Source organism: Crotalus tigris, unplaced genomic scaffold (assembly GCF_016545835.1).
Source record: "Crotalus tigris isolate CLP2741 ecotype Arizona unplaced genomic scaffold, ASM1654583v1 scf7180000024340.7048381, whole genome shotgun sequence".
NCBI lineage: Eukaryota > Metazoa > Chordata > Lepidosauria > Squamata > Viperidae > Crotalus > Crotalus tigris.
In genome coordinates, this window is record NW_024100510.1 from 565,775 (window position 1) to 584,818 (window position 19,044).

General features: G+C 41.3%; 1 protein-coding gene across 6 annotated transcripts in view; it reads right to left on the reverse strand.

Moving 5' to 3' along the window:
• Positions 1-578: 578 nt before the first annotated feature.
• IQCA1 (IQ motif containing with AAA domain 1) overlaps positions 579-19,044 on the reverse strand; it is a 230,963-nt gene continuing 212,497 nt past the window's right edge. For 3 of the 6 annotated variants that reach the window (XM_039326228.1, XM_039326227.1, XM_039326225.1), the window contains one exon: positions 580-1,316. In XM_039326228.1, coding sequence (XP_039182162.1) covers positions 1,161-1,316 — 156 coding nt within the window. In that variant the 3' untranslated portion in view covers positions 580-1,160. Of the gene's footprint in view, positions 1,317-19,044 lie in introns of all 6 variants that reach the window. The other 3 variants (XM_039326226.1, XM_039326229.1, XM_039326230.1) reach the window with 2 other exon arrangements.

Consider the following 19,044-nt stretch of genomic DNA (forward strand, 5'->3'; position numbering starts at 1 on the left):
GTGGGCCACAGCTCAGGGGTTGGGGAGTCATGATTTAATTGACAGAATCTGAAGCAAGCCAGCTGTGTTGGAGCAAATAGAGACAGATGGTCCCTCAGACAGTAGGCCCTATTGCAATGTAGGACTTTATAGATCATAATCAGCATCTTGAATTGCCCTCAAACCCAAATGACAATCAATGTAGTTCACATAGCAGGGCATGCTCATCACTGCTTGCCCTGAACATTCTGGATCAGCTGTAATTTCTGGGTAACCTTTAAAGACAGCCCCATCTGGACCACACTGTAACAATCCAGCTTGAAGATGAGAGATTGTGAGGAGAGTCTCTTGTTCCAGAAATGTGTGCAACTGGTGCACAAGCTGAACCTGTGTAAGACTTTCATGGCCATAGTTGTCACTAGCTCTTTTAATCAGGAATGGAGAGTCCAGGAAGATCCTTATGTTGTGCACCAGTCCTGAGCAATGCATATACTGTATACCTGAAAATATATTCACACTCAGAAAAATTCATCCAAGGGCCAATGGCACTCAGCAGCTAACAGTATTTTAAAATAACTGCAAAATAAATCTTTTGAATTCTAAAAAATTTATTGGAAAACAGTAATTAATCAGTGTTTTACAAGTGTTGCAAGTTACAAATATATGGTCTTCTTCTATGCATAAGGCTGTAGCTTCCTGTAGGACTGAGCAAATACCTATTCCTTCTGAACTACCTGGACACATGCAGGATACATGCAGATTACCAGTGGAACAATAGGATATTACATAGTTCTCATGTCCAACCAGGAAAGGAAGAAATAAACCATTTCTGAGCTATATATAGATTAATTTGGAAGTTACACTTTAACTGGGAAAAGCTCATAAGCATAAATACTGTAAAATGTGTGGCCTAACATTTGTAAACATATTTTCAATTACTATATTTTTAAAACTGACCTAAACTATACCTAAATCTAAGTAACTTTAAAATAGCTTAAATAATAAAAGAAAAATGCAGTGGTTTGAAGGAACTAAATGTCACACTGATGTTTTCTCCTATGTTTTTCAAAGAATACTTTTTCATATGATCTGTTTACTGGAATCAAATAGAAAACTTGCATTCCAAGAAAAGGTTTTTCTTTAAATTATAATATTATAGCTGATGGCTATTAAGAACATTTTTATTTTTTTGCCTTTTTGCCTTCCTTCTTTTTTTCCTTATCCTTTCCTTTTCCCTTGTCTCTTTCTTTCCCTTTCTCTTTCCCCTTTCCAGTATCTTCCTTCTCTGTCAGTGACTTGATTCTTGCTTTTCCTAGAGGAGTTTTTGCATACCAAACCTAGAAAATGAGATAGAAATATTTTTACAAAGCCTGAAAATACATGCATAACATTGTTTTGAGAGCAGTACATTTCTAGAACGTTAGGTCAATCAATCAGAATAGAGCTGGAAGGGACCTTGGAGGTCTTCTAGTACAAGGCTTTTCAGCCTTTTCACAGACTGAACCACTTTTAAGACATGACAGTATTCAAGTACCACCAGTGCTTAGCAAGGTGTCAAAAACTTGATGACTAAAAAAAAAAAAGGGGGGGGGGATTTTGGGTTTTACTGATTAGATTCATTTGTTGTTATAGATATGGCTAGTTTATACTATTATGGAAAAGTAAAAAGTTGAGGTTCGATGTTAATGCTTCATTCTATTGCAACAGAGGAAGTTGGAAGTCAATGCTTCTTTTTCTTTTTCCCTTCTCCCCCTCCCTTCCCTTTTTCCTCCACACTGTGTCCTATTATTTGCTTTTGTACTTTATTCTATAATCTAATAAAATGTTACAAACCGTAAAAAAAAAGTAAAAAAAATACCAGTTTTAATTTCTTCGGTGGTGGTTCCTTTGCTGAACCACTTTCCCTTTGCACTGACAAATGTATGATGAATTTATCCATGTTTATTAATATGTACCACTACCTTGGTGTGGACCTAGCAGCCGGAACAAGACCAAAGGCCCGTGAAGTCCCATTGGAGAAGCTGACTCAGAGGGAGGAAGCAATTGTCCTCGGGGGGACTTGGCAGTCAGATGGTGCCCTGCTGCTTAAGAGCACGCTGAAAGCTGCAGAGATCTCATTGCAAGGCTTCCAATCACCTGTAGCTATGAAAGCTGAACGGCCGACCGCCTGGGACGAATCCAGGGAGTTGAAGTACCTGACCGCAATCCACTTGGTGAAAAGTCTGAGGGAGAAGTCTGACCAGTTGGAGATGGGCGAAGGAGGACAGGCGATCTGCCAGATGATCGCAGGGGTGAGAAGACAAGTGGTCTCATGAGCCTCCACCACCCTGGTGAAGTCCCAGTCCTATAGTGATTGAGCGGGCTGCCTCTACACTGCAAAGCCTGACCTGACATTGAGCCCAGTGCACTGGCGGAGCCCTGACCGCTATCAGCGCCACACCAGTCCGGATCAACCCCAACAACAGGTTAGTCCCAAATACAACCGGCGGTCTGCCAGCCCCGATTGATGCAGGCGTCCTGCTAGCCCAGATCAATGCCGCTGTTCTTCTAGCCCTGATCGCTACCGGTGCCCGGTAAGCCCTGACATTTATTAGTACTATGCCAGCCCCGAGTGCCAATGGTGCCTAATCAACCCAGATCACCACCAATGCCCAGCTGATCCTGATCCCTATCGGTGTCATGCTATTCCTGACCGTCATTGGCGCTCTGCCATCCCAAGACCTCCACTAGGGGGTTTCCATCAGGGGGGATTTCAGCAGCCCCATCACAATTGCCTGGCTTGCTACAGGCTCTCTGGGATCGCTGACCAGCAGATCCACCTCCCCTCAAGCCCACTTTCAATGGAGACTCCAAGAAGGTGACTATTTTCCTGAACCAGGTGTGGTCTCATGTGAATTGTTATGAATGAACCTATTTAGACAAAGCCAAGATGATTGATACTGTAGCTGCAATCTTGGAAGAGGAGGTTGTGGAGTGCGGGATCAGACACCAGAGAGGAGCAGGCACCAGAGGTATGAAATTTCGATCTATTCACACATGGGCTGAGGGCCAGATTTGAGGATGAATCCCAGGCTATACAAGCTGAAAAGGACATCCGTAATGTGAAGCAGAGAGATCGGCCTGTGAGAGAGTATGTGAGGGAGTTTCGAAGAATGGCAGGACAGAATAGGCAGTGGCCCGAACAGTCATTGATCCACTACTTCAAAGCAGGATTGGATCATAATCTATTCCAGACGTGCATCTGCAGGGGGAATCCTGATCAACTCCATGATTGAGACCTTTTGGCTATGAATTTGGATATCGAGCTGACATGTTACCATAAGCCTGCAGCTTCTGGACCTCAACCAAGGTGAGATCCATTCGAGCTCCCGTTGGATCTCAGATCAAGTGCTTCAGGTGTGGGCAACTTGGGCATCGAGCTGCAGATTGCCCAGTTTTTTTCCCTCCAACGAAAAGTGCAACCGCAGCTCCCGCAAAGCCTAAGAGACAACCTCGACCAGTGAGAGAGAAGTCGAATTGGGTCAGACAGGAGCAAGTTGTAGAAATCACCTCTCCTCCAAAGGAGAAGCAAGAAGAATCAGCCGAACGCCTGCCCGCAGCCGATCCATATGACAGCGATGACGCAGGGAAAGATAACCCAATGGTGAGTCAGCCTATCCCATCTTTTGCCCTTTCTGCTAAACTATTGGTGCCTAAGACAGGGGCTCAAATGGATTTGAACATTTTAGTTGATTTGGGATGCACCCTTGATCAACCTCCCTACTGTACTAAAACTACGCATTAGGGCAAAATTGCTACCCTTCCCATGAGATTCGAACAGGCCAATGGATCTCTCATAGGAGGAGCCCTGACTACCCACCTAACTGAACTAGTGCACCTAGAAATAGGGGAGCATTGGGAGCTAATCCGTTTTGTGGTGATCCCAAACATGATAGAAGCAGTGATCCTGGGGTTGGCTTGGCTTGACAAATGGCATACCATGAACTGGTGGAACAATGGAGGGAGGACTTTAAAATTAGAAACTGGACCGTCACCTCCTACCCCAATCAATAGCCCATTTGAGAGCCAAGGGCAGCCTCTAGAAACCTTGAAATCTGCTGTGGGTTCCCCGCTGGGAGAGCTTATCATCTCAAGTGAATATAGAGACTTAGCAGAAGCATTCAGTGAGGAGGAATGTGATGTCCTATCTCCCCACCGAACCATTGACTGTGCTATCGAAATTTTACCAGGGGCCAAATTACCTAAGCCAAAAATGTACTCAATGATCCCCCATGAACTGAAAGAACTGAGAACATACATTGATAAGAACTTAGCCAGAGGATTCATTCAGCCAACAAAATCCCGGGTAGCCATCCCAATGCTCTTTAAGGAAAAAAAAGATAGGTCGATGAGGCTGTGCGTCGATTATAAAGGGTTAAATTATGTCAGCGTGGAGAACATGTATCCCCTCCCCTTGATGAAGGACATGTTAGCCCATTTAGCAAAAGACCTAAGAAAGGCGTACTAACGAGTAAGAATCAAGGAAGGAAACGAGTGGAAAACTGCTTTTAATAGCTCCTTGGGGAGCTTCCAGTTCAATGTTATGCCTTTCAGAATGCAGGGGGCCCCTGCGGTCTTCATGCAATTGATAAATCAAGTATTGTATAGTCATCTGTACAAGGGGTTTTTAGTTTACCTTGATGACATCCTCATCTACACAGAAACAATGGCGGAGCAGGTCAAGTTAGTCCGTGAAGTGCTCAGAAAATGGCTGAGCACTAAACTTTATACCAAGCTCTCAAAATGTGAGTTCTATCAGACATACCTGGATTACCTAAGGATACAGAATTTCCAGTGAAGGCGTTGAGATGGATCTGGCTAAACTGAAATCTGTGCTAGAATGGCAGTCCCCGCGAGCCCATAAGCAACTCCAGAGTTTTTTGAGATTCACAAACTTCTACCGGCAATTTATCCCCTCTTTTGCTGAGATTGCTCTGCCAATTATGGAACTGTTAAAGACAGGGAGGAATGGGGGGAAGCCAGGATCCTGCCAGCCTATCATGGTCTATTGAATGCTTTTGAGAACTTGAAAAGACTGTTTGCAGCAGAACCCATTCTCAAACATCCCAATCCTGAAAAACAATTCATCATCCAAGCTGATGTCAGCAATGTGGCTGTAGGAGCCATTCTCTCGCAAAAGAACGAGAATGGGGATTTATAACCCTGCATCTATACCTCCAAAAAGTTAACGGACACTGAACAGAGGTGAGTGGTCTGGGAGAAAGAGGCTTACGTGGTGAGGTGGGCTCTGCTTACGTGGCGTCACTTCCTTGAAGGGAGCGACTTACCTTTTGAAGTATGGACTGATCACAAAAATCTAGAGGCACTGAAATCCCCGCCCATAAGTTATCTCCTAAAAAAGTTCAGTGGGTGCAGTATTTTAACTGTTTCAACTTCACAGTAAAATACATTCCGGGAGGGGAAAATTTCCTAGCTGACGCCCTGTCCTGATTGCCCCAATACAAAACCAGACAAGAGGAGACTGTGAACTCCATTATTCCGGAACCAGAGTAACAACAGGGGGGCCATCACAGGCAAAATCAACTGAACCTGATAGCCCATTAACAAAGAGGCTAAAGGAAGAATTAAAAACCGATTCCTGGTTCCTGACAAATAAAACCATACTAACTTGTTGGGATGGGTTGGCTTGGAAGGGATTGAAACTGTATCTACCCGAAACTCTCTTAGAGTTTTACAGCTTTCCAGTGCAAAAATAAGCCCCAAAAATAAGCACACATTCAAAATGAGCAGGAGGCATAGTTTAGAAAAACTTTATCTATAAAATATATATAAACATGATACATATAGTTTCATTCATTTTGGGGAACATCAACAACTAACTCAGGAGATCAGGACATAGGAGAGACTAAGACACGCCTAGACCTAGGCTGAATCACATGCCTCACACAGTGTCTCAGTTAAATAATAGTTCCCATTGGCTGGTTCATTGCTATGGCTATTCCAGTTCATAAATTCTTACATACTGACACTTCTCCCTTTATGACTAGAATAGATATAAAACCAAATAATTTAATACTCTTCCCATGGTGTACTCCACCCAATGGCTTGGTCATTACATCTGCCAGATTGTCATCTGAAGAACAATGAAGCAAGCGAATTAGTTTACTTTTGATGGCTTCTCTGACATTACAATGTTCACATGTTTGCTTCTACTTTTCATTCTGTCACCTGTTGTCATTTTAATGCAAGCAGCATTATCTTCAAATACTGTTACAGGTTCTTTAACTTCTATGTTTAAATCCTTTAACAACTGTACATACCAGGTTACCTCTGAACAAAGTTCAGACAGAGCAATAAATTCTGCCTCCGCAGTAGAAATAGCTACAGTTGTTTGTTTTCTGGACTTCCATCCAATCAAAGTCCCTCCAAATAATACCACAAACCCAGAATTGGACTTTCTGGTTTGCACATCATTGGCATAATCACTTCAACATAACATTTTAACTTTAACTCTTCAGAGACCTGTATTTGAAGATCCAAATTCACAGTTCCCTTCAAATACCTGAGAAGTCTCTCCACACCCACCCAATGCAACTGCGTTGGTGCAGCAGTAAAGTGACTTAAGATGCTTACTGCACAAGCTATGTCTGGTCTGGACCACTGTGACAGATATAACAGGCTGACTGATATATCTCCTGATCACAGGCTTCATTATGAAATAAAACGAATCCTTGATTGTAGGTTGTACAAGGGAAGGTTACAGTATCTAGTGCAGTGGAAAGATTACCCACTATCAGAAGCCACCTGGGTAAAAAGTGCTGATGTACAAGCTGATAGATTAATACATACATTTTATGATAAACATATGAATAAGCCAAGGGGTGATTCCTGACTCTAACTCCTTTTTTACCTACAGGATTTCTCTCTTCTTTAGAGGATCCGACTGCCAAATTTTCAGATGATTCTATCTGCAGACATCTTTACTTTGTTTTCGGTTGCCACAGCCATGGGAGGGGGAGATGTATTTTTTTTAGTTTAGCCATAACAAATACTTTCTTGTGGGAACCAAGGTCACACTGCCTAAGTTTTGGTGGGCTGGAGATACCATTAGAAAGCCTGCCAAAGTAGTTAACTGGGGATTGTGATTTATGACAACTGTAGGGGTGGGGAGTTCAACTTTTACTTTGTAACTTTTGGAGGGTGGGTGGGAACTTTCAGTCTTGGGTTCACCTTTGTTTGTAGCTATTAAAAGTAATCTTTGAGGAAAGCAATTGCCTCAGAGTTCTTATTTCTTCTGGTTTTATCTATCAGAACCATAACAAACTCTTCTTCCCCCCCCCGTCTCTCCTTCAACAGTTTCTTCTCCATCCCCTTCTCTTTCCCTGTTGTCTTTTTTATCCCTGTCCCTCTCCCACCAAAACTACTTTTTATATTCTCTCCTCTCTCCCCCCTCCTCTTTTTCTCTTTGGTGCACCTCCAGCTGATTCCTCTCCTTAAGGTTGTGCTTCTCCATCTCTCTCCACCCCTGTCAGAACCCATATCTATAATTATAGGGTCCCTTACTCTTTCCCAACTCCTCCATTTCCCTCTCTGCTTTTTTCCCTGACCTGAATCTCACTCTCTTCTCTTCCTGGGTTCTGCCATACTCTCCGGGGGGTGGGGGGAAGTGCTTGAGGGTTATTGTCTTGATTTTCTCTATTGCTACATTGTAACACTTTGCTTTCCTGCATTATTTTCTGTGAACTTTCCCATCCCTTAATGTCAGCTAACAAAGGGAGGGGAAGAATGGAATGCAACATCTGGTGACTGGTTTATCTCTGCGCTCTCAAGAGAAGGTGTGAAGAGCTGCCAAAACATTGCAGCTACAACCGGAGACGGCCTGATGTTATCTCCCTTTTCCCACAAGGAACCTAACACCTGGTGAATGGGCCATTTGAACTGATCAAATGAACAATGGGGTGGGGTTTTGCTTGGGACACTTTGTACCTATCGATCTGAGCTGGAATGCCTGCTATCAACTTCTCCTAATAAAAGATCCTTTTGGAAGAAACTGCTTCCTCGGGATGCTTTCTTGGGATGAGGTCTTGAAATGGGCCCCGACAACCCCCTTCTCTTTTCCCCCTTGTCTTTTTTCCCCCATCCCACCAAAACCACCTCCTTTTATATCCTCTTCTATCTTCCCCTCATTTTATTTTTGGTGCACCTCCAGCGGATTCCTCTCCTCCTAGGCTACTGTCTCTCTTTCCCAATCCTCTTCTCTTTCCTCTGTTTTTTCCCCTCTCCTGCCAAAACCACCTACTTTTATATCCTCTCCTCTATCCCCCCCCCTTCTTCTCTTTGGTGCACCTCCAACTGATTCCTCTCAAGGCTCTGCTTCTCCATTTCTGTTTCTCCATCCCCTTCTCTTTCCCCCAGTTGTCTTTTCCTCCCTCTCCCTCAAAACCTCCTCCTTTTATATCCTCTTCTTTTCTCTTTGGTGCACCTCCAGCTACACACTGTTTCTGGAAGCTCCAATCAGCTGGAGCCCAGCGCCAAGCCCCAACAGCCCTGCAGAAGCACCAATCAGCCTCGTAGTCATGCGCATTGATCCTGGAGCTTCTGCCAAGCCCTGACAGCCCTGCAGCTCCAGCTGTTTCTCCCTCAGGCTTGTGTGGCACTGCTGCCACTTCAACTCATTCCCCTCCCCCACTACACTTGTCTAAGACAGTTGTGTACCACCTGCCAGATATCAAAGTACTACTGGTGGAATGCGTACCACCGGTTAAAAAGCCCTGTTCTAGTACAACCCCCTGCTCAAGCAGGAAACCCCATACCATTTCAGGCAAGTGGCTGTCCAGTCTCTTCTGAAAAACCCTTCTCCTTAGTTCTAGATAACATCATTCTGTGAATTCTCCCAAGAATATTATTAAAGGATGGGAACAATCATTTGCTTGAAGTGGCTCATTACCATTAGTACCTAGCTGTAACACTGAAGCTGTTACATCTGATTCTGTTGTTATCTCTGTGGTCAATGATTTGAGATTTCTCTTTGAGATTTGGAAAGGCAGTAAAAGACACACTCAATAAGTTCTGACCTTACTAAAATAATCAAGCCCATAGATTACTACCCCTTTTTTTCTCCTTAATGTAGGGACAAACGACATGACAATGAACCTGAAAACAATATTGAAAAATTACAAGCAGCTAGGCAAGAGAGTTGCTTTCATCTGTACTTCCAATGAAAGATCAACATCCAATATCCAATGAAGGAACAAAAAATTTAGAAATGAACCACTGGTTTAAGAGTTGGTGCTGCCACGAGAACTTCAGATTCCTACACCATGGTTTGTATTACCTACACGAAGAGCTTCTGGCAAGGGATGGGTTGCACCTTACAAGAACCAACAAAAATGTATTCAGAAAACAACTGGCTCAACTTATCAGAAGGACTTTAAACTAAAATTGAGGGAAGAGAATGATTTAGGATTTAATCACAAGCATAAACCCCAAGACAACCTATCAAACAATAAGGGAGGGGAAGAAAAACTCAGATATAAAGTAGGAGATATAGAAACATATCCAGGTCAGTCATAAATGCCTATACACAAATGCTTAAATTTGGGGAATAAATAAGGTGAACTTGTACTATACATGGGGGCAAGTATGATATAGTTGCCATTCCTGAACCTTGTTGGGATAAAACACATGACTGGGATGTACTAATGGAAGGATACAAACTGTTCAAAGGAAACAGAGCTAACAAAAGAGGAGGTGGAGTTGCAATATATGATCACTATATATCTACAGAAATGCACAAAACCAAGAATGTAAGCCTCCTAGAATGCATATGGGTCAAGGGGAAAAGGGGAAAAAAAGAATGATATTGTCATAGGTGCATTTTACAGGTCACCCAACTAAGCAGAAATAGATGAACTTTTTGCTAACTAGTTAACAAATGTATGTAGGAAACACCCCATAGTAGTAATGGGAGACTAACTATCCTTATATCAACTGGGAGACAAACTCTGCATCATGTGGGAGATTGAACAGCTCCCTGACCAACGTAGCTGATAACTTTGTCATCCAAAAGGTAGAGGAGGGAACTAGAGGGACCGCTATACTGGACCTAATTCTTACTAATACAGAAGAAGTGATTGATAGAGAGGGTTGAAGTCACCAGAACTTTGGGGGAGAGTGACCAGGTCATGTTGAAATTCAATATCATGCAAACACAAACAACAGCAGTGTTTCAGTGTTTGAGGGGCTGCCACAAAGAAGAGGGGGTCATGTTATTCTCCAAAGCACCAGAGGGCAGGACAAGAAACAATGGTTGGAAACTGATCAAAGAGAGAAGCAACCTGGAATTAAGGAGAAACTTCCTGACAGTGAGGACAATTAACCAGTGGAACAGCTTGCCTTCAGAAACTGTGGCTGCTCCATCATTGGAGATTTTTAAGAAGGGGCTAGATAGTCACTTATCTAGCCCCTTCTTAAAAATCTCCAATGATGAAGTGCCCACGATTTCTGGAGGCAAGCTATTCCACTGGTATAGATTCTCCTGCTTGAGCAAGGTCCCTTCCAGCTCTATTCTATTCTAACAGACTATATTCAAATCAGTGTCTTAGACTTTAAAAAAGCTGATTTTAACAAACCTAAAAAGAGTTTGTTTAATTCTGTGGACAAAAATTTTAAAGGGAAAAACAACTCAAGAAGCTTGGGAAACTCTGAAAATGAGATTATAAAAACCCAACATAGCATAATACCACTATGAAAGGAAAATAAGAAATCCCAGAAGGAAACAACATAGTTCCATAAAGAACTAACTCTTAACAATTTGAAAGACAAAAAGATAAAGATGAATTACCACAAGAATTGGGTCTGAAAGAAAAAGATAAAAAGAGGTCTGTGACTGATCAAGGACAGGCTGTGGAGATGGGAGCCACAGCTGGAACTTCCTCCATAACAGATGGATTGGCAAGATTCTGATATGGAATGTCAATGGGGTAAATTCTCCACAAAAGAGAAAAAAGTTATTTTATTATTTGAAAAAAGTGAATCATGATGTAATATGTTTACAAGAAACTCATATCAAAGAGACTGGTAAAAAGTACTTAATAATACTTTGGGTATAGAATTTATTTCTGCTAATTCTAAGAGAAAAAATCAACTGAGTAGTTTTGTATATAAAACCCCAATTATATCAATATTTATTGTTTGCTGATGATCAAGGCAGATATGCAGTTGTGCAAATTGAATTACAGCGAATAAAATACATTGTAGTGGGATTATACACTCCACACGAAGAAAAAGCCAATAACCCCACAACTGGACAGATCACCTGATAAAGGAATTAAAGAAACACAGGGAAACTGCCAACTAAAGTTATTATTCTTTCAAAACCCTTTTCTGACCATAATGCAATCACTTCACACCTTAAACTTGCTTTTCAGTCTTTTAAACAGAGATTAAATGAGTCTGTTTTGCAGAGGCCACAGATTGTTAAAGAATGTAAACAGGTACTTTAAGATTATTTCAACAATAATTTAGGTAAGGGAACCAATTTGACAATGTTTGTAAAGCTGTGATACGAAGACGTTTTATACAATACAGTTATCAGGTCTGCTTCAGTTCAAGTCCTAAGAAAGAAAACCCCCAACTCCAAAGATTTAGAGAAGAGGCACTTTTATTATGAATGAACTGATAGCAGCAAAAGCAAGGCAAGATCTGAGTAAAAACCGTGTGGAAGTTACACATTAAAAGTCTCCCCACAGCCCTTCCCCCATGGTCCAGCCCTGCAGGCCAATCAACGGTCAGACTTCTCTTCTCAGAAGAGGTAGATGGCCCCAGGCACATCCCTCCCCCCTTTCACACCAAAAGAGATACATCAAAGTGGAGAGAACAAAGCAAAAGAAACTCATCCCAGAGCCACAACTTCCCCCCTCCCAATAGAGGAAAAACCTGCCCCCTCCGGACAGAATGGCAACGTCCCGAAAATGATTTGAGGGGCCTGACATCTCCCTCCATGGGGCCACAGGGCTAGTCAGGTTTTGTAAGGCCCATCTGGCTTGCCTGGAGGCCACTTAGCAGCACCACAGATGGAGCAACTAGCAACATAAGCTTCAATGTCCTTTTTCAGTGAAGGCCACCAAAACTGCCACTTGATCAGGGGCAAAGTCTTAATGAAACCAAAATGACCAGCAGTTTTAGAGTCATGGGCTCGCTTTAGGACAGAGCCTCTTAGAATGGCAGGCACATACAACTTGGCTCCAACCCAGACCAGGTCATCTCTCATGGAGCAGTCATTAGAATGGGACAAAAACCACTCATCTTTTAACGCCCCTTTCAACTCCATGCTGAAGTCAGTGGGTAACTCAGGATCAGCTTTTCTCTGAGCCCTAGTAGTCACTGGAGCAGCCAACTACTTGGAAGAGATGAGTGGCCAGATTACTTCAGGTTTAGCACTATTATATTGAGGGAATCTGGATAAAGTGTCAGCCATGAAGTCCCCCCCCCGGATATAACATAGTGCAAAATTAAAATGTTTAAAGTACTGAGCCAATTGGACTTGCTTGGGTGACAATTTCCTTGGGGTATTCAGGGCTTCCAGGTTTTTGTGATCAGTCCACACCTCAAAGGGTTGTTTAGACCCTTCCAGGAAATGCCTGGAAGTTAAAGTTCAGAAGATGTGAGTTTCTGAGATCTGAGTTTTTTCAGGACCACACGCACTAACTTCATGTGCTCCTCCATAGTCTCCCTGCCTATAAGAATATCATCTAAGTAGACCAGCCCCCCTTTGTAAAGATATTCATGCAGCACCTCATTTATCAATTGCATGAAAACAGCGGGTTCTGCCACTGACCCATTCAATTGGCAGAAGACTATTGGCACCCTCAGTCCCAATTTCTCCACAACCTCCAGACTAACCACTCATCTGGTGCAACCTGAATCCAGTAGGGCCAACATTTTTCCTTGAGTACCCGATGAGGGCACCACTAATTCCACTGGAATAGTCACAGGGATTATGTATCAACTTACCAAGGGGTTGTCATTGGAATCGAATTCACTTTCCTCTAGGGGTGTCGGAGCTCCCAACCCCTCCTGGGCAGGAGGGGCTAACTCAAAGACCTCCACCCCTTTCAGGGCCATTTCGCAGAGACTCGGCAGTGGCTTCTCAGCTTTCCTACCACCTACAGCTACAGCTTTAGGGCTAGGTTTTGCTGAGAGACAATTGGCTGCCCGATGCCCTTCTGTTCAACATTTGAAACAAGATGTGGACTGTTTATTTATTTATTTATGAGACTTATATACCGCTTTAAGTGCAAGCACTCTCTAAGCGGTGTACACCAGTAAGCAATGTATATATATATTTGCATTGCCCCCAACAATCTGGGTCCTCATTTTACCTACCCCGGAAGGATGGAAGGCTGAGTCAACCTTGAGCTGGTGAGATTTGAACCGCTGACCTGCTGAACACAGTCAGCTAAAGTGGCCTGCAGTACTGCACTCTAACTGCTGCGCCACCTCGGCTCTTGTTTAAATGCTGGTGCTCCTTTGGCTGCCTTCAGGGATTCGGGGCAGGAAGCGAGGACTTGCTCCAGCCACAGCCATCCCAGTGTCGGTCTCTAGCCAGGTCTATTTCCATCTCATCTGCCAGTATGTACTATTGCTGGAGATATCGAGAGGGTCCCCTTGAGATGCAGGTATGATAGACTTCATCATTGAGCCCATCTTTAAAACATTCAATCAGGATCTTCTCAGGCCATGTGGCCAGCTGACATGCCAGCTCACGGAACTCTTGGGTGTATTTTGCTACTGTTGCAGAAGACCTGGGTGATGGTCTTCATCCAGGTTCTGGCTTTGCACTCTGCTAGGGGGTCCTTGAACCCCCAGCAAAGAGCTGCCATAAACTGGTCATAGTTTCACAGTTGGGGGACGTTGTTGTGAAGAGAGTCTATCCACTTTGCTGCAGCTCCCTCTAGGGTCACGGTGACACATCTCACTTTGGCAGTCTCAGATCCCAATTCACCCCCATACTCCTGCATATAATTCCAGACTTGAGCTAGGAAGAATCCCAGCATTTGGAATCCCCACCGAACTTCACTCCCACCGGCAGCACTTTAAAAGTCTGCCACCTTCGAGAGGTAATCTCCCCACCGTGGCGGCAGGTGGAGGAGCCATGGCTGCTGATGGTTGTGTGACCGCAGCCGCTGCCATCTCCTGCAGGGTGACAGAAGCAGCTATGGCCACTGGGGAGGTAGCTGATCCACTTGCCACCTGGATGGCCTCTCCGCTGGGTTGCTGGGCAGACATCTGAGCTAGAGTCTCTCTGGCCCTGCTATTCTTAATTGCCCTTTGTAGCAGATACAATGGCTCAGCATGAGGTCCTCCTGGTTGGAGTCAGAAGGGGGTATTTGCCACGATCTGCTTTACATCCTTCCGCCCTGCAGGATTCTTGATGGCTTCTGGTAAAAATCACCCCCTGCCGAAGCTTCTCTGGGTCCTCCAGCCACCCTACACCCAGTGACCATCTGGGCCTCATCAAGCTCCAGCTCCTCCAGTCATTCTGCCTCATCTCGAGTGCAGTATGGCAGTGTGGAGGGTTGCTCCTGGGGCTCCCGATTCTTCCCTGTCACTCCTATGGGTTGACATCAAGTGCTTGGCCCCCATGGTACACTATAGTCTCCAGGTTGGCTGATAAAGTTGATCCTGCCTAATGTCAGATCTGCCTCCGTTCAGGTCCTAAGAAAGAAAACCCCCATCTCCAAAGATTTAGAGAAGAGGTACAGTTACTATGAATGAACTGATAACAGCAAAAACAAGGCCCAAGATGGGTAGCCTTGTCGAAGTCTATAAACACCTCCACTCTGATGATGGGGAGCAATCCTCTCTTCCAATTCTCATGGGAACACTTCATACCAGCTCACTTCCCTCACCCAAATACCACACAGCCCCCCCCTCCCCCATTTCTATGGCAGCCGAGGGCAAACAAGTGGCAAATTGCAAGCTGGAAATCTGGCTGACAACAGTAATCAACAGGAAGATGGATGAAAAAGTCCAAAATATGTTACAAGAAATTAAATTGAAGGAGAGGGAACTCCAGAATTCACAGAAGGTTCTAACATATTCAATAAAGTAAAATTATTGCAACAAATTTCTTTGTTGACTGCAAAATACTTTTTTAAATATGCAAATAAACCAGGGAGATGGTTGGCATATAAACTAAGAAAACAGACAGAAAAGAAGATGATAACTAAGCTTCAGTAGGGGAATAAGACTTTCATGGATAACAAAAACATCCAAAGCCTTTTTTGGAATTACTATACCAACTTATACAAGGAATAAGACATCTCTTTGGACAGTATGGAGGATTATATATCAACTAAAAATCTTCCTAAACTATCTGAAAACCACAAGCAAATTTTGACAGTCCAATAATAACCTTTGAAATAATAGAAGCAATTAAAAGAGCTGAAAAAGCAAGGGAGCAGATAGCCGGGAGCAGATAGCCTACCAAGTGGATTTTACAAAAATTTTAAGATCAACTATTACTTCCGATGAAGGACTTAATGAATTCTGTTCTACAGCTGGACTCTTGAAATGATGCCTACATTTCTTTAATACCCAAAGATGGATTGGATTTAACTTCTGTGAAGAATTATAGGCCAATTTCTCTCCTTTATAATGATTACAAATTCTTTATATCTATTTTAGTTGAAAGACTTAAAAAAGTTTTACAGGTTTATATATATGAAGACCAGTGTGGTTTCAATAATTTTGAATATAATTGAATATTTATAACAATATAGTAGGTTGCATTAGTCCTTCTGGATGCGAAAAAGCTTTTGACAGCTTGAACTGGGCCTTTATGTTTAAAGTAGTGGAAAAAATGGACTTTGGGTTGGGTTTTATACAGGGTGTGAAGTCCAGGCACTCCAGAAAGTTCGAATCATGGTGAATGGAGATTTGACAATACCATATGAAATCCAGAAAGCAAGAAGACAGGGGTGTCCTTTATCACCTTTATTGTTTATTCTAGTGTTGTAACTGTTAAATAGAGATATTAGTAAGGTGACCAACCGTCCTGCTTTAGGGAGGACAGTCCTCCTTTTGTAAGTTCTGTCCTCCCTCGAAAAGTGTCCTCCTACATGTCCTCCTATTCAATATTTGAAGACTAATCTGCAGGGCTTTTTTTTTCCTCATAGAACGCTCAGAACATCGTTCCGGCACCTTTTTTGATGTTTTTTTTTCAACTTTTGTAAGAGCTGTGCTACTCCCCCTATTGGCTTTCGAAAGCCAATAGGAATTGCTGCTGAGCGCGCCAAAACACCCGGCCGGCAAACTTTGCACATGCAAGTTGTCTGCAGCGAAGGTGAATTGGCAGGAACTTTGCCACCCTCCCTGCTACCCAACTACACCATCTCCTAGTTAGTCCCGAAGATACATGGAGGAGACTAACTTTCATTTAGGGATGGAAAAATCAAAAAAGAGGAAATGCCATTTCAATGATAAATTGAATAAGGAATTTCCATTCATCACATCAAAGAAGGATAACATTGTTTTCTGCAATATTTGCAGTGGAGAATTTTGTATTGCAGTTGGGGGCAGAGCAGCTATTACGAAACACTTGACCACCAAGAAACATAAGCAATCATCAGATGCATCTGCTTCCAGTTGTAAAGTAACAAGTTTTTTTAAAACTTCAAAGTATTCTGAAGATGAAAAACAGTTAGCTGCAATGGAGGGAACATTTGCGTTCCATACCATACCATAATTCACAGACAAAGTTTTTGTAGTACGGATTGTACAACTAAATTATTGAAAAAGTTTCATGAAGCTAAATTTTCATGCGCCAGGACAAAATGCAAGGCTATTATTAAATCAGTATTTAAAAATTACTGTGACAAAATACTTACAGAAGACTTGGAAACTGCAGCATTTGTAACGGTTTTATCTGATGCATCCAATCATAATGAAACTAAATTGTATCCAAAATATCTAGTAAGATATTTTAATGTTACTAAGGGCATTCAAGTAAAAATTTTAAATTTAGAATCCATTGAGAGCGAAACTGCTGAAATTTTGTCACACCATCTATACAGAGTAATAAATGAAAACAATTTGAAATCCAAAGTTGTTGCACTAACAGCTGATAATACAAACACAATACAAATTTTGGTGGGCGAAGGCGCAAAGGGGTGAATAATGTGTATGTAAAATTACAAGATTTACTCCAAAAGAAAATACTAGGAATAAGTTGTAATGCACATATTTTGTCAAATGCAATCAACACGGCGTCATGTGCCATGCCAATTGATGTAGAAGTAATAATAACTACAATTTATTTGTACTTTAGTTGTTTTACCGTTTGTGTGGCTACTTTAAAACAATTTTATGAAGAAGCGAATGTTCAATACAAAAAACTTTTAGGATATTCAAAAGTTAGATGGCTTGCTCTAATACCTGCTATAGAGCTTGTTCTACAATTATCTGAGCCTCTCCATTCATATTTTTTAAGTTTAGACAAATGTCCTAAAATCTTGGAATTGTTTTTCAATAATGAAATATCTGAGGTATTAATATATTTTGTACATAATCAAGCATCTATTTTTCACAAAATGATTCAAAAGATTGAAGGTGAACACATTTCAGCTACAGAAGTTAGTCTTATTTTGAATGACTTTATCCTTCAATATAAAACTTGATTTGAAGAAAAATTTTTTCCTTTAGTTATAAAAAGAAAATTGTCAGACTTAGAGGAATCAAATCTGGGCATAACGGAAAAGTTTATCAAAGAAGTGCAGAATTTTTATCAAACATGTTTTCAATATATCGAAGAATGGTCTGAAACAAACATCATAGGAAATAACAGTTTTCAATGGTGTTTTTTACTTCATCGCAAGTATATTGGACAGGTATTGAATCTTGTGTTGAGTTTTTAATCTAAAGAAGTGCCAGACATTAAAATCGACGACAATTGTCTCTTTGAAGAAATTAGAAGACTGAATGTATTTTTAAATTCTGAAAAATTAATACAATGGGAAAATAAACTCGTTGAAATTGATAAAAGATGGGTGGAAATATTCAGCCATTTCAAAAATGAACATATTCCATGTGAAAATTTATTTATTCTTGTTCAATTTACGTTGTGCTGCCCTGGAACTAATGCAGCAGTTGAAAGGGTTTTTTCAATTGCTAATGATTTTTGGAAAAGTGAGAAATTGAGATTGAATGTTGATACTCTAGCTGCAGCACTTGCCGTAAAATTCAATATGAAGGATATTTCTTGTTCAGATATTTCCAATATATTGTTAAGATGATACATTGACAAAAATATTCATTTAAATAATAAATAGGCATATAAGCATAATTACAATATAAAATGTTATTGTTACAAATGTTTTTTATTATGTATTTATCATATTATAGTGTATTCTGTATTATTGTTGCAATGAATAAAATGTTTCCTTTATTTACGATATTTTTTTCCTCAATTTATTTGTGTCCTCCTTTTCATTGTAAAAAATTTGGTCACCTTAATATTAGAAAAAAGGACTGCAAATTAAGGTGTACAATTACAAACTATGTGCATTTGCTGACAATCTGGTATTGATTGTGCAAGATCCACCACAGAACATTGAATATATTATGAGGAAGATCAAAATGTTTGGAGAAATGGCGGGTTTAAAAATAAATAAAGACGACAATATTGAGCAATAAAAGAAGAAATTGGAATTTAAAACAGGTTTTAGTTGTGAAAAAGGTACAGTATTTGGGGAGGGGGTGTGACACTTACTGAAAAAAAATTTAAGCTTTATAAAAATTATTATGGTAAAATATGGAAGGAGATAAAATTGGATTTAAATAGATAGCAAAAATTAGATTTGTCATTAATGGGAAGAATTTCAGTAATTAAAATGAAATGTACTACTTATAATTTTTATTTCAGACTATACCAATATTGATTAGAGATTCCTCTTTCAAACAGTGGCAGAAAGATATGTCTAAATTTATTTGGCAAAGTAAAAAAAAAGAATTAAATATAAGCTGCTACAGGATTCTAAAGATAGTGAAGGTCTGGATTTGCCA